We start from the raw sequence: 14642 nt of genomic DNA on the forward strand, positions 1-14642 counted from the left end.
TTCGCTTTTTGGTTCGATTCCCTATCGATGACCTCTTTTTTGCCCTCTACCCTACTGAGAATTCAACATGTTTATGATTGCTTTGTTTTTGATAGTCGGCACTCAGATGCGACGCACGTACCGGCCGAGTCCCTTGCGCGTGAAAATTAAGTTTGAGATACTAGTATCACGAGAGAGGTGTGTAGAAGTGTTGTATTGAGAACAGTAACTGGGTACAGACGCTAATGTTAACCATGCCTTAAACGCCATGTTGTCAGGAGTTACGCGTACCATGTACCCGTCACAACGCAGGAGGCTGACATCGAGTATAGAACGGTAGTTTGAGGCACATCACGACGTCCAGAAGAGGTACGGGGCAAGGGAAGGATAATTTGGATGGTACTGTGATGCATTCACTTACATGGCGCATTCGAACTTCTTCGAGATGATGTGCAGAACGTGTCAATAGTATTCTAGCCTACAGGTCGAGTATCGTCTCGATAGGAATACCCCAGTACCAGCTCGCCACGCCCATGGCGCCGATGCTCATGGTGAACGCCATCAGGAAGTTCACGTCATTGTTATCCAGCAAGTCCCACCCAGTCTCCACAACCCGCGAGGGTTTGGCGTCGCCCACGGTAGGCTTGCGATGCTTCTCCTCGGGAGCATACCTCTTCTTCGCATCGCTCGTCTCGAGAGCGTTGACGTCAGCGTTCTCCGCCATCTTCTCAACAGCGCTCTTGCCCTCCCCGTGGAGCGCCGCGGCCTTGACGGTGGCGCGCTTCTGGTTCTTGTCGGCGTGGTCGGCCGGATCGCTGGCGATGAGAACCTTTGCGCCGCCCTCGCCCTCGACGATCTTGCCGGTCCGCACATCTCGCACGGAGCGCTGAAAGACGGCGCCTAGCACGCTGTCGAGCAGACTTCCCAGGACACCCCATAGGGTCATGCCCAGCATAAAGGTCGAGCGCTGCTGCGTGGTCCAGGCGCCGAGGCCGCCGCCGACTTTGCCGGCGCTGTCGTCCCCGCAAAGGGGGAGGAAGACCATGGAGGCCGTGACAATTATCATGGAGCCGAGGGCGCCGGCAGCGATGCCGAGGGGCGTCACGCCTCCGTTTGTGCCGCGCGGGACCTTGCGCAGGGTCGGGGACGTGATGAGGCGGGGCTCACCCTTGGCCAGGATTCCTAGCTCGGAGCTGAAGGTGTCGGCGGCGACAGCGGCGTAGTTTGCGATGATGCCGATCACGAGGAGGTCGCCGCCCCAGGAGAAGCAGAGTGTGCCCGAGGGGTTCGGTGTCGTGGTGTCGAGGATTGCGTCCTTGCGCTTGTTAAGTTGGTAGGCGTGCAGGAGGGAGAGACATGTGGCCATGAGCGAGTTGGCGAAGACTATCAAAGCGGAGAGAAGTTAGCTATACTGCGCTGAAGAGCTCGGAGGAGCTACTATTGAACCGACCTTGGACGTGGGTGCGTGCTCCTTCGCCTCCTGATGTGCCGCGCGAGGCCATCGTCATTTGTGCCTTGACATCGTGTTTGACCTGGAGTAGATTTAGCATTTGGCGTTTCGTTGCAACAAGGGAGCTAGCCGTACCTTTGTTGCTCTTGTTCCAGCGAGGAAGAAAGTGCAAAGCAGCGCGAATGGCAGGTTCCACGGGTGGTACGCGTGGGCGATAGCTGTAATAACGGCGGCGACAATGCCTGCGGGGGTCAGGGATTGGTGCGACCAAGCTCGGTAGACGAGGGCGAGTGTCGCCGGGAAGGCGTAAATCGCTTTCATGGTGGTCGATTATTCGGGCTGCGTCGTGATGTTGGGAGGTTTGCGAGTTTTGGGCAAACTCGGAGCGTGGTGTTGCAGAAACGGTTCACCAGAATGCCCTGTCCCGTCTGGTGGTGGGATGCGCAGGTGTTCGGGTGAAGGTGAACTCCACGTGACGTCAGCGCTGGGAGCTCGGGGGGTTGGAGTGAGGAAGCTCTGGACCCCTGTCTAATTTCCTGAGGGCAGGCAGTTAGCTGCCAAATTACATCACCCACCTAACATGGGAAACAATGTACTTACACAGCTCTTCAGGTGCACAGATTGTACGATGATTTTCTGCTCTCAAATTTCTTCAACTCAGGTACATTGCTGAAAACCTCATCTCAAGTGTGATGAAAGTTCTAGGCACGTGCTAATGCGGCAGCAAACCGTCGAAGAATTCTTGATCACTGTCAATGCATGCGATACAAGTTGGCTAGTTCGATCTTTCTCGATTTCGAGATTTCGCGATGATGGTGCTTTCCATGCCTGAAAAGGAGCTTCTCACTAAGCAAAGAGCGCATCGATTCACAAGTTTCAGAACAGAGAGAGCTTACTGTGCTGATATATCGTAAGGTAGTTGGAGTTTCCACAGGAAAAGCAATGTTATATCAACACTATAGCTCCTGCAATGCACCACTCACTCGCCATGAACGGTCGGGTCTTATACACTCTATCTAAGCTAGTCATGAATGTCCATTTTCACTGTAAGCTGTCAATGTTGGTGGAAATGGCAACTGCTACGAGCTGTGATATTGATGCAACCAAATCATAATGACAAGATCGAAACCACAGGTTACAATCTCAACAGCAATCCGCACCGAACCATCCGTAATTACCGTTTCCTATTCTGACGAGAAGGCTGAAGCCACAACGTGAAAACTTCGGGCTTCGTTCCCCGATAACCCCGTGAAGGAATGATGGAGACTGAGTCCCCTCTATCCGTACAAGGAAATCTGGTGCCAGGGGATGCGCCATGCGCTTTGAGCTGACCAATCAGCGCGAGCTTCGATGCGATTAGTAGCTCCCCCACGTCCCCCGGAATCGGCTCCTTTTTTGCTTAGCGAGAATCGATGAGCTTCATGATTCATGAAGAGCGAGACACGAACAGTCGCTTCGCTTCACTTCGCAACTTAGCTTCTTCGTGGGATGGATCGTGTATAAGGCCCGACACGTCGCGATAGAAGGGGAGATAGAACACCTCTCTTTTAACCAAGGCCTCTTTTTGGCCCCGACGACCGCAACAGACGTGAACGCCGAGTGCCAGTTCTTGGGGTTCAATTAAAGGCGATGGCGGCCGCGCGCAATCTCACAACGACCACGAGCCCCCCTCACTCAAACATCATGGTGGCAGACGTGAGGGAAGAGCCCAAGGCAGCCGTAAAAAACTACAAAGGCTTTGTCGCCGGAGTGTTTTCAGGAATCGCCAAGCTCACTGGTTTGTCACTCTACATTCTGAGATTTGAATACCGTACTGAAACTGCGAAGTCGGCCACCCCTTCGACACAATCAAAGTCCGCCTCCAAACAACAGACGCCTCGCGCTTCAGCGGCCCCCTCCAATGCGTAGGCCAAACGCTACGGAACGAGGGCATCCCGGGCCTCTACAAGGGCGCGACCCCTCCGCTGGTGGGCTGGATGTTCATGGACTCGGTCATGCTGGGCTCGCTGACGGTCTACCGCCGCCTCGTCGCCGAGCGCCTCTTCCGCGTCGGCGCCGTCGACAACTTACCGTCATACGGCCACGGTATCGCGGGCATCATGGCGGGCAGCACCGTCAGCTTCATCGCCGCGCCCGTCGAGCACGTGAAGGCGCGCCTGCAGATCCAGTACGCCGCCAACAAAGCCGAGCGGCTGTACAGCGGGCCCGTCGACTGTCTGCGCAAGATCTACGCGAACCACGGCGTCCGGGGCGTGTATCACGGCCTCAGCGCGACGTTGCTGTTTCGCGGGTTTTTCTTCTGCTGGTGGGGCAGCTATGATGTGTTTTCAAAGTACTTTAAGAAGAACACGAACCTCAGTGCGCCGGCGGTGAATTTCTGGGCGGGCGGGCTGAGCGCGCAGATTTTCTGGTTGACGAGTTACCCGTCGGACGTGATCAAGCAGCGCATCATGACGGATTCCCTTGGTGGTGGGCTCAACGACGGGACGCCAAAGTTCAGGAGGTGGAAGGACGCTGCGACGGCGGTGTATAGGGAGACGGGGTGGAAGGGATACTGGCGTGGGTTCTTGCCGTGTTTCTTGAGGGCGTTCCCGGCTAATGCCATGGCGTTGGTTGCATTCGAGGGTGTTATGCGGGCTCTGCCAGAGTAGATGTGTGGGTGATTACATTGCCGTAAGGTATAGACGAGACATTTGCACGAGGGGCACCGATAACCATAGATAGACAGCAGGATACCCAGGATCGGAATCAGAATCGCACCTCAAAGCATAACATCGCAATCATTCACGAACAAAGGAGGACCACATGTGGCAGATCAACAAGCACACGAAGGTGCTAACTTTTGGTATTCCCTTTTAACCTTGCCAAATTTCCAGTGCCATGCCGACCCAAGTAACCTTAACCTGACTAGTGCATAGAAACTGTTTACTCGTCGTCCTCATCAGCCTCGTCGTTAACGACGTTGAAGAACTTGAGCTCGTAAACACCCTTGGAGGTGGAGACGACACGGAGCCAGTCACGGAGCTGCTGCTTCTTGAGGAACTTCTTGGTGCTGTGGGGTGGAACAATAATGTCAGTAAGTTGTCCTTACATGATAAAAATTGTCGCCAGCGCGACACAAGATCAAGAAGAAAACCTACAGGTACTTGAGGTAACGGCCGGAGAGCTCGTTGTGGGCAATGATCTCAATCTTGCCCTCACCCTGCTGGGAGATCTGAACCTGGTCGCCGAGGTTGCCGACGCGACCCTCAACCTTGATCTTGTCCTGGAGGAACTTCTCGAAGGCAGCGACGTCGAAGATCTTGTCGGAGGCGGGCTGGGAAGCGTTGATGATGAACTTCTTGGTAACCTTCTGGTTCTTGCCCTTGCCGGTGCGCTTGATCGCCTAGAATTTGGGGAACATGACGTTAGCCTACTGTTTCACGCCGCCGCCCAATTTCCTCTCATTTTCCAGAGGAGAAGAGGAAATTGGGCTGGGCCAACAGCAAAGCGGTGTTGTCATGTACGTACTGCTTGAGGAGCCATTTTGGACGGATGTGATGGACGCAAAGAAGTTTGATCCTGCGTTTGGTTGAAGTGGTTGTGGTGAGGGGAGGGGAGAATTGACAGATTGAGATGGAGCTTGACACTTCACGAAACTTTTTCCCAGCCCAGAAGTGGATTTCAGTTGTGGGTGTAGGAAAAAGTGGCAGCGAAATTCTAGGGCAACGGATCATTATCTTATCCGAAAGGTGAGGGGGGCGGGGCTGGGCGGGAAGTGGCCTTTCACCGAACTCACCGAGACCCCCTGTGGTCTGAGCTCCGCGCTCCAATCAAGAACGAGTCGCATCCAATTCTTCCCCCAGGCACACTCGTTTGCCATAATTGGCAGGCAAGCAATGCACGAAGGGCGCGTCTGCGCTGTCGCGGATGATTCACTTTCGACATCGCAGATTGCCATGTCAAGGACCGCCTTCATCGTACCTTACAGGTATTGACCTCAATGGCTTGGGTTAGCTTTCTGCCTGAAATATCCTGCCTAGAACCCCCACACGCGAAAGAAGCCCATGCATATGTGAATCACGGGAGCAATTCGAGAAATAGCAGCCTCTTGCTCTCATTGGTGGACGCGGATGCGACTTCGTCGTGGTCACGATCATGGACAAGAGTCAACGAGCCAGTGAGCTCTAGTAAAGGGGGTTCTTTGCACCTAGGCCTAGGCTTTCCGTGAATGAATTGTTCTACTTCTAGTATTCGAGCACCTCGTGACGCATGCGGGACTCAGAGCTGGACCGGTTGTATCAAGCAATCCACGACGAGGCGTGTCCTAAGCAATTGATCACCTAGAAACGCAATGATAGATTCAATCCACCTTTCTCTTGCTTTCCTAGCCATCGTATCGGCATTACGTAGCGCATCATAGAAACCCAGCCGTTTCGTTAACATAAACCAATTCCAGCAAAATATCCATCTAAAGATAGTAAATGCTCTATACGAAGGGATTGCGTAAACGTCAACGCACACTGAGTGACGAATTAGCTCGCTATCCCAAGGTTTTTCTTCAGGGCGAAAGATTTAGTCTTGCTTAGGAAGGCAATAACCACGTCATATCAAGTTAATGGTCCTCATCTACCGCATTTAACCTTCTTTGTGAATTTGCAGAATGTCATATTGCTAAGCGATGGAATCTGGTGACTAATTTCAGGTCGCACAACCTACTAGAATAACAACAAATTTACTGGCAGGGTCACATCATAAAGTGTCAGTTACAGGCGAATCATATGTACCATCGGCTAGAACATTGGTCCTCATGAGACGTTTTCGCCACTTCAGGGTTCAGTCCAATGGCGGGATAAGGTGTAGTAGTTCTCAGATCAGTCTGCCCAGATGAAATGCCGTCAACGCCCTTACTCAAGTTGACTTGCCGAGGGGCATGACTAGGCGTATAGGCATTGCTGTCTTGACATGCCAAGATAAGTACGCAATGAGTAATTACGAGGCGGCTGGGCCAGTCCGGTTCCTGCCGGGTGATTGATGAACATACATAACTGGTTCCTGGTTGATGATGCCCGGAGGAAGACGGCTTCGTCGGGGGTCCCCCTGACTGTTCGTGCGACTGGACCGTGCGATCCCCGAGGAATATCCTGAGGCACATATGCATAGGGCTGAACGATTGGATGAGACTACGTACCGAAACGGACCCCACCTCGATCTCTCAACTCCCCTCCCTCATCAAAGTACCTACTTCTGGGTCGCCATGCCACCAGATACTCTTCTCGATTGCAGGTGTTTGCTCAAGTACTTTCAATTGACATTCAATGCTACGACTTAGGCACCCAGGTCTCGTGGCTGAGTCTTGCGCAGGGTAGCCTGTTCTCCCGGGCAGGGGTGTGCGCCAATGGCACCCTTGAGTGGCACGTCGTCCATCTCGACTCGAATCTCTTTCGACTCGAGGTTGCCAGGTTCCCAATCATCTGCACAGCTACGGCACTGCTACGCTAGCTGCCGTTACATTACTCTACAATCCTGATTATTTCACAGCGCTGACCTTGTTTCATCCCCCCGGATGAGGCTCGGTGAGGTGGAGGTATTTCCCCGTGAAGCCCGAGCTGGAACCTCCCATTCGATAGCGGAAAGTCCAAGGCGGAGATTCTCACACCACACCAGCTCGTAAGGCGCATTTCAATCATCCATTGAGGCAGCATATCGAACATGCAGGCGGACTCGGTCATCTGCCTCGGGTGTCGAGTTCAACCTGGAGACCGTCGTTTCCTGCTCACATGCTTGGCTCCGACCCCCCACCCAACCTACCCCGGGAAACAATGATATCTCTGCAAACTACGGGACTATGTTCGCCGCCTTGAGCTTCAATCTTCTGACGCAAAGTACTCGTTTCCTGTTGTACGCGAACCAAAATCATCAACATCTGTTCCATTGAGTCTGGGTCTCGTCCATCTCTCTCTCTCTTGAGTCAACGTGAGCTCGTACTTTCATGTAACCAACGAAAACAACAAGATTCAGGAACAGAAATCGCTATTCGTATCAAGATCTGAAGCAAGATACGAGGTGTCTCTGATACCCGCAGCCGTGCCGCAGCGGGATGAAATTAGCCGTCCTGCAACCCGGTCATCTGGGACATCGGCTCAAGGCACTGCGCCTTTTCCCCACGCAGTCAGGTACCTGCGGTGCATGCTAAACGGCACCCTCAACGTCCTGTTGGCAGTATTGGCATTAGGTACACCCTGTGAAGGCCGCCTTTGGAAAGTCGATTTCCGTCTCCGTAGGAGTCGATTGTTTTCCGCTAGTCCAGCTATCCTCTGTCCGCTGCCCTCACCGGTCTGCAAGTCAGCAGGCGTCACCCTCGATTACGATGTCGTTGTGAACTTGAACGCAAACTCGGACCCCACCACCTTCTCAAAGTCACTTCAAGGCGTCTCTCTGTTCTCTTGGCTTACAACGTCGAGACGAGAGTCGTCTCCTGTCCACGTCAACTATCGAACCCTATCGAATTCGAAGTTGACCTCTAGTCGCTAGAGCTTCGGCTTTGGACGCAGGATTGGCTACTGATATGCTCGTATGGACCTTTTCTTGTTGTTGCCTTGTATCGAAACAGCCAGTCGTATCCCAATAACGTCTTTGAGTCACTTCGCACATGCTCTAGTGGTGTGGTCTGTACATCGGCACTCTCCGTCGTTTACCATGGCAATCTCATTACAAGAATGAACATCTTTGAGGCAAGTTCAATTCTGAAACTTAATAGTGGTGAAAAATAAATTACAAAACCTGAACAGATCCGAATCCTGAAGATTAACTCTCATCAGTCTCGATCTGTTTCACACGCTACATACCACAGTCATGATGAGAATAGCTATCGTGGGTGGTGGAGGCTTCGCAGCTATCCTAGCCCATCACATCACGCAAACAGCGAACCCCGTAATCATTCTGTCAAGAGAAGTAGGTAATGAGGAAAATATGAGCATACCAGGTCACTAACGCGAAGTTCACAGTCAAAACCAGAGCTGGAGGAACGCTACGACTGTCAAGTCGCGGTAGTAGACTACGACGACGCTGAAAGACTCCGTTTCGCCCTCAAGGGCATCGACCTCGTCATATCAACGATACGCGGCCAAGAACAAATCAACGTCATCCACGCCGCGCGCCACGCCCGCGTCCGCCTCTTCGTCCCCGCAGAGTTTGAAGGCTCGATATCCCACCGCCCATCGTCCGGCCAAGACCCCCTCGACTACGGCTCCTCCGAAGCCATCGAGCTGCTAAAACACTGCGCCAGTTCAAAGTCTCGCAAGATGGAGTACACGGTCTTCTCCTGCGGCGTCCTGTACGAGCGCTTTGCGCCGGGCGGGCTGGCAGAGTATGGCATGGGAGCCCGCGCTACGATTGGGAGTCAGGGGGTCTACCTTGTCGATGTCGGGAACGCGTCCGCGGATATTGTTGAGACGAACGGCTCTGGACGGCCTGTGCAGGTCTGCATGACCTCCGTTGCCGACGTGGCTCGGTTTGTTGCCGCTGCCATCGAGCTGGGCCCGGGCACGTGGCCCCGCGAGTTCAAGATGAGAGGGGACAGGATGTCGGTTCGAGACATATTTGCAAAATGCAGCAACGTGAGAGGTGGTGAGTGATCTTTCGTCCCCCTACTCTAGAGGAATGATGAGACTGTACGGGCTAATAAAATGATAGTGGCGTTCACCTTGCGAACTCGAAAGTACTCCAAGCTCCAGAGCGAGCTTACACATTACGAGCAACGTCAGAATTGGAACCAGTGGTGGAATATACAGCGACTGATAGCTACGGCGGATGGTCGATATGACTTTCGTCAGGCCAACTTGAATGAAGCAGTCGACTTTCGACCCGTGAGTTTCAGGTCGTGGCTCGAATCAAACTGGGGCCCAGGATCATAGACGGCAACTTTCTCTTCGCTTTGTATTGTGCCAAGAGAATTTACGCATTTAATCGCAGTGATGGGCCACTTTCTCATTGTATCTTTAGCATACCATCTCTATTCTGATCTGACTAAAATGGACCATCTCAAACAGTATCTCCAAGGAAGTGCCCTGGATACCAGACCCGAACCCAAGCCAAGGGCCAGACTATCGTGAATCATTGTCGGACTACTGAGTCCTCGCCTTATACAACAGTATCATTCCTCGATTCCTCTACAGCTACGTTTGACTTCAATATCGCGAAAAATGACCAGCTTGTCCTCGACAAACGCACAAGAAACTGCTATCCCAAAACCCTGGTATTCGAGATTGCAGCGAGGCGACCCTGGTGAAAGGAGGCCTCATCGGCCCAGTAAGATGACAGGATGTAGTGATCTGGAGGGTACCATCGTAGAGAATGCATGCATCCTTCGCCCCAAAAAGGGGTTCAACCCCCGACGCGAAAGCTCAAGGCACAATGTAATCGAGCCTGTGTCCTAGGACACCGTACGCTGTCCAAGATACATGCTCCAGCCTCTTGAAAGATTAGGATCGATCCGGTAGATGCACCCGGTCCCAGGTGCCAGGTAACTCTGTCTCTCAAATTCGCCTTACAAGGTAGCCTGCGTCTTGTTGTTTCCAAGATCCCGGAATCCGCTATTGCTGATGGCTGATGCTGACACCCGACCTACCCTTTTCGCCAGCAGCTCCGGCGGCGCGGTAATGGCCTTTTATTGGTTACTGCCCATCCTTCCCGTCACACTGCATATTGTTCCTAATATGCCGGCCAAGCTAGACGAGAACCTGGTTCTGTTACGGTTATCCAGAAGCGGTAGTTTAGGCCGCGCTGCCGGACGGAGGGAGAAAGTGGTGATGATGAATTGCACGCGCGTAAATGTATGGTATTTTGATATGCCTCGGGACCTTTTGCAAACTTCAGCCTCATGACGGTGACCTACATCCATCGTCTAGTCAACCCATAAAGCTGCCGACATCACTCCGAACTAGCCACAAGAAAAAATGGTTCGCAATAGTGATATTGAAGGGCTAATATGGACCGCCAAAAACTTTCCACCCTGCCCTTTCTGGAGGGTTGTAGTCTAACCGCACACTCGGTTCTAAACCCCTTACCCCTCTCCCCCTTGTCTATTTCTCTCAATCCCAGAGCCGCGTTGAATGCCCTTTAATGATGTATCCGTGGTGTTGAATGTGAGCCCTTCCCGTTTGAACCCCTCAACCAATAGTCATAGCGCTCTTTTGAAAATTCCATTGTTTCCCATATCCCCGTTTCGCCCGTGCCGAAAACCCGGTTTTGCCTTTGCCTCGTTCGCTTTCAGACGCCCTCTCCCTCCGCGACCAACCCCCACACGCCGCGCCGTCTCGATTGTTGAAAGCAAGGGTGTAACTTCGCCCAGAGTAACGTCACAGTCCACTGGACGACACCCCCTCACAGAAACTCGCTACACTCCTAACCCTCATTTCCTCCCCTCACGCTCACGCCTTGTCCGCCTCGTCACCATACTCATCCACGACCCAAAGACAGAACTTCTCCCACTCCGTCTCCCACAACTTGAGCCTCTGCGCCTTGATACCGGACCCCAGGCTCGCCTGCTTGATCCCCTCGGTCCACTCCGCCGGCGTCTCGTCCTCAAAGGCGGACCACCGCACGCTGTTCTCCGCCATGGATCCCAGCCCGAGCAGGCCGACGTTCTCCCACCCCTGCAGCGCCTGCCAGTAATCGTGCGACATGCCCGCCGTGTCCTGGCCCAGCATGGCCGGGTCGTCGTTGCACAGCGCGCACGAGACGCCGCGCGAGAGCAGCGCGGGCAGTGGGTGCGACATGATGGAGCCGCAGAGGCGGAGGACCTCGTTGGAGATGGGGCATGACTCGACGAGGATGCGTTTCTCCTTGATCATGTCGATGAGCAGCGGGTGCTTGTAGAGGGAGAAGCCGTGACCGATGCGCCGCGTGCCGAGGAGGATGGCGTCGTAGAGGTTCTGGTCCGTCTCGTCGCCGTCGCCGAGGGTCTCGCCGGCGTGGAAGAAGAAGGGGAGGTTGACGCCTTCCTGGGCACACTGCTTGCGGAACCAGAAGAGTTCCGGGAGGAGGTCGCGGAGGGGCCGGCCGAGGTCTTCTTGGCCGACGAGGTCGTAGCCGGCGATGAGGTGGGGCCAGGAGATCTTGGTGGTGATGCAGTTGTCCATGCTCTCGATGATGTCGCGAACGGGGAGGTGGCGGATGGTGGTCCAGATGGTGCGGAAGCCCCAGAAGGCGGCGTGGGCCGGGTCGGATTTGAATAGGGCGAGCTCTTCTTCCATTACTTGGAACATGTGGTTGTAGTCCTTTTCCGGTTCTTCTTGCTGGTCGCGGCAGTAATTGAGCGGCCACGTGAATCTATTTAGGGTCAGTACATCACCTTTCGATGTGTGACAAGGACGATTCATTTACCTCAGCTCGATCCAGTAGATGCCGTCTGCCAACAGAGACGCCATCAATCTCTTGAGGAAAGCACGGAAGATTGGCTCGTAGTGAATAATAGTGTTGGTGACGCCAAAGCACGAGGTGAATTTACGCCAGACAGCGTCGATGCCGTGATGCTGCTCATACGTGTCCGTCAAGGTGATTGTGCAGCGCGCCTTGAGCCACTTGAGGAACCCCGTCCTTCCGTCATCGGGATACTCATCCGCCGCCGTGGTCAATAGACGAAACTCGCCCGGGACATAGCCATCCTCCCAGACGGGCTTTGAACTCGTCTCCGCCTTTCTGTACCGAAAATGTACGCTAGCATTCGACCTCGCCGGCTCGTTGGACAGGGGCTCGTCCGCAGCAAAGTGAATTCCGGGCGTCTTGAGCAGGACATCGAACAAAAAGTCAAAGTCCACCATGGCGTCCAAGTGTGAGTGAAGAAGCGAACCCTTTGGCAACCTCTGCACAATGCGCCACAGCCGGGTCGTCTCGAGGCGCTGCTTGGCGAGCGTGAACATCATGCCCGGGAAGGGCGCCAGGCCTTCGGTAGTGGCGAGGTCCTCCTCCGTCTGGGCGTTCCATATCGTCCGCTTCTCCTCGTCGCGGATGCGGGAGACGATGTCTGCTGCGCGCCGGGCAATGGGGGACGCGGCGGCCTTGAAGGAGGCGTCGGCGCGGCTCTTGTGCTCTTGCGCGATGAGGGCGTCACGGCCTTTAATGTACTGTGTGATGAACGGGTCAGAGACGGATGGGATGTCTTGGCGGAGCTCCTCCCAATCTTCGTTTGAGAGAGACATGTTGAGCGGATGATGCGGGGTTCTTTGTGAGCACTGAGATAAGAGGGCGGGAGAAGCGGGGAGAGAGGGTGAAGGTGGTGAGTTGAGTAACGGCGGGATTGAGCTTTATGAGATATCGTTCAAGGTTCCGAAGATGTGGACTCAGTGTCGACGAGATAGGCAGGCATCCGTGATATTCCCTCCGGTCGGTCGGCTCCGGTGTAGTGATGGAGGGGTTCTTGAGTGACCGGCGGTTTACGATGGAATTAGGCGGTTAGCGATGACTGCGGGGACGCGGGGTTACAGTGGTGGGCCAGTGCACGATGATAATGATAGCTCTCGTCGGGCCCCACTCCGGATTCAGCGGCGCCGAAGCCGGGTATGTGCCCGGAACAGTGATCGTTGGTTCAAGGGGTTTCCACCTCTACCTACGTACTCTCAACGAGATGGGTTTGGCACGTGAGGTGTTGAAAATTGAGCATTTAGGAGCTCTCTATATATGCCAGCCGTCGTGTACTTTGTAGCTGCAGTCATCCTTCAATCCCTGCTAGGTTGTCAAAGGTGCTTTCCGCTGCTGATTTCCACGATATTCTTTTCGCCAACATATATGGCATTCTTGAGAGTCATGGTCACCGACAGCGTCCTTAACAGTGGATCTGAGGTTTTGAGATCAAACTCACCGTCCTGCCCTGATTTGAGATTATTCCTTCGGGGAAATCAATACTCCCTGCCCGCCTCACGCATCTTGTGGGCCTCATCCGATCAGTGATAGGTACCAAGACGGTGTATCTCTCAACAAGCACCGTCCGTTGTAGTCGATGGCCGAGCGGTATGATTCTATCGTATGTTGGCTCACGGTCCTACATAATGCCATGGATAGCTTGTTTTTTTCTTTTCTCTCTTTGAAAAAGATCCTGCCTTCGAGTTGACTTTTGATCGCCCTTTTTTCATAAGTTTCTTGTATGAACCATATTTGGTCGTCATGCATCATCGACAAGATGATCGCACCAAAAAATGGCCATCTTTCAGCAAATTTCGAGACGCTGCACCAAGCGAGTCTTTGCATTGGCCCGTGGCACATGCATTCCTCATCACCAAAGTATGTCAGCAGTACGTGGACGAGTCGAAACTGCTCCTGTGGCAGTAAGTTACAGGTTTGGAATAATCGCGCTTCTTTGGAAGGATGTTCGGCTGAGGCTTCCAAACATAGGTGTGGGGGATATGGAGGATTGCTGTCGGGAAGACATCTGAAGGCCGCAGGTCATGCAATCTGCCGCGATTGATCGTCGCACAGGATACCCATTCGCCTGACGTAGACTCTAAGAGCATGTCCAACAGAGCCACCATGCCTCTACGGTATCCTTCTTGACCGTGCCCTTCACCTTGTAGCTCCGAGATCAAGGGAGATTCGCCAGAAGGAACCGGCACCTGTGATTGCAATATTCGGTGTTGGAACAGAAAACATGTTTGTCGATTATGTGATGGTATCTAGTCGTTAACCCCCCTTTCCTTGTCGTAGTTATCGCCTCGTTCAAGGCAGATCTGTCGAACACCGGGCTCACCCTAGAGCTTTCCCTCAGAGTTGTCGTTGCGCCCACCCGGCTTCATGCCCGCCACCGCCTAGCCATCCACCATCCTCTCTCAGCCGTGCAAAGCCTCTACCCCACAGGAGAAAAATCACACAGGAAACCAACACCCCTCTCGTTTTCCCGCCACTTCTTCCTCTGCGAGATCTCTCAATAGTGGACAGGTCTTAACCATACTTGCGACTCCCGCCCTTAGTCGCCTGCAGCCCCCCCTTACCCTTCTTGTCCTCCTTCGCCTTCTTCCCCTTGCCAATGAGCTCCAGGTGGCCCGCCCTCTCGCCCAGCAGCTTCTCCGTCCGCGACGTCAGCCCCGCGGCCATCTTCTTCTGCATCTTGTCCGCCGAGGAGTGTGCTTTGGCCTTTTGGGGCTTGGCTACGCGCGAGGCGTTCTTGAGCTGCTTGTTTTTGGGTTTGCCCGTCGGCGCGGGGCGCGAGGCGGATTTGACGCCGCCTTGTGCCATCTTTGGA

General features: G+C 53.9%; 7 protein-coding genes across 7 annotated transcripts; 2 read left to right on the plus strand and 5 right to left on the minus strand.

Moving 5' to 3' along the window:
• Positions 1–457: 457 nt before the first annotated feature.
• On the minus strand, positions 458–1750 carry CCOS01_05642 (integral membrane protein DUF92; the record flags this gene model as incomplete). The annotated part of the gene is made up of 3 exons (XM_060453819.1): positions 458–1362; positions 1430–1511; positions 1565–1750. The coding sequence occupies 3 exons, from the start codon at positions 1748–1750 to the stop codon at positions 458–460; spliced, it is 1173 nt and encodes a 390-aa protein (XP_060315591.1).
• Positions 1751–3058: 1308 nt separating this feature from the next.
• On the plus strand, positions 3059–4080 carry CCOS01_05643 (uncharacterized protein; the record flags this gene model as incomplete). The annotated part of the gene is made up of 2 exons (XM_060453820.1): positions 3059–3206; positions 3257–4080. 2 exons carry the CDS (start codon positions 3059–3061, stop codon positions 4078–4080), a joined length of 972 nt encoding a protein of 323 aa, XP_060315592.1.
• Positions 4081–4354: 274 nt separating this feature from the next.
• CCOS01_05644 (ribosomal L22e family protein) lies at positions 4355–4954 on the minus strand (the record flags this gene model as incomplete). The annotated part of the gene is made up of 3 exons (XM_060453821.1): positions 4355–4481; positions 4570–4814; positions 4940–4954. The coding sequence occupies 3 exons, from the start codon at positions 4952–4954 to the stop codon at positions 4355–4357; spliced, it is 387 nt and encodes a 128-aa protein (XP_060315593.1).
• Positions 4955–6729: 1775 nt separating this feature from the next.
• On the minus strand, positions 6730–7098 carry CCOS01_05645 (uncharacterized protein; the record flags this gene model as incomplete). The annotated part of the gene is made up of 2 exons (XM_060453822.1): positions 6730–6890; positions 6957–7098. The coding sequence occupies 2 exons, from the start codon at positions 7096–7098 to the stop codon at positions 6730–6732; spliced, it is 303 nt and encodes a 100-aa protein (XP_060315594.1).
• A 1165-nt stretch (positions 7099–8263) lies between these two features.
• CCOS01_05646 (isoflavone reductase) lies at positions 8264–9324 on the plus strand (the record flags this gene model as incomplete). The annotated part of the gene is made up of 3 exons (XM_060453823.1): positions 8264–8362; positions 8416–9037; positions 9104–9324. The coding sequence occupies 3 exons, from the start codon at positions 8264–8266 to the stop codon at positions 9322–9324; spliced, it is 942 nt and encodes a 313-aa protein (XP_060315595.1).
• A 1515-nt stretch (positions 9325–10839) lies between these two features.
• CCOS01_05647 (adenosine/AMP deaminase) lies at positions 10840–12609 on the minus strand (the record flags this gene model as incomplete). Its single annotated transcript, XM_060453824.1, has 2 exons — positions 10840–11740; positions 11795–12609. 2 exons carry the CDS (start codon positions 12607–12609, stop codon positions 10840–10842), a joined length of 1716 nt encoding a protein of 571 aa, XP_060315596.1.
• A 1732-nt stretch (positions 12610–14341) lies between these two features.
• On the minus strand, positions 14342–14635 carry CCOS01_05648 (uncharacterized protein; the record flags this gene model as incomplete). Its single annotated transcript, XM_060453825.1, has 1 exon — positions 14342–14635. One exon carries the CDS (start codon positions 14633–14635, stop codon positions 14342–14344), a length of 294 nt encoding a protein of 97 aa, XP_060315597.1.
• Between the last annotated feature and the right edge of the window lie 7 nt (positions 14636–14642).

This window comes from Colletotrichum costaricense (assembly GCF_030867565.1).
Source record: "Colletotrichum costaricense strain IMI 309622 chromosome Unknown Scaffold_5.1, whole genome shotgun sequence".
NCBI classification, from domain to species: Eukaryota; Fungi; Ascomycota; class Sordariomycetes; order Glomerellales; family Glomerellaceae; genus Colletotrichum; species Colletotrichum costaricense.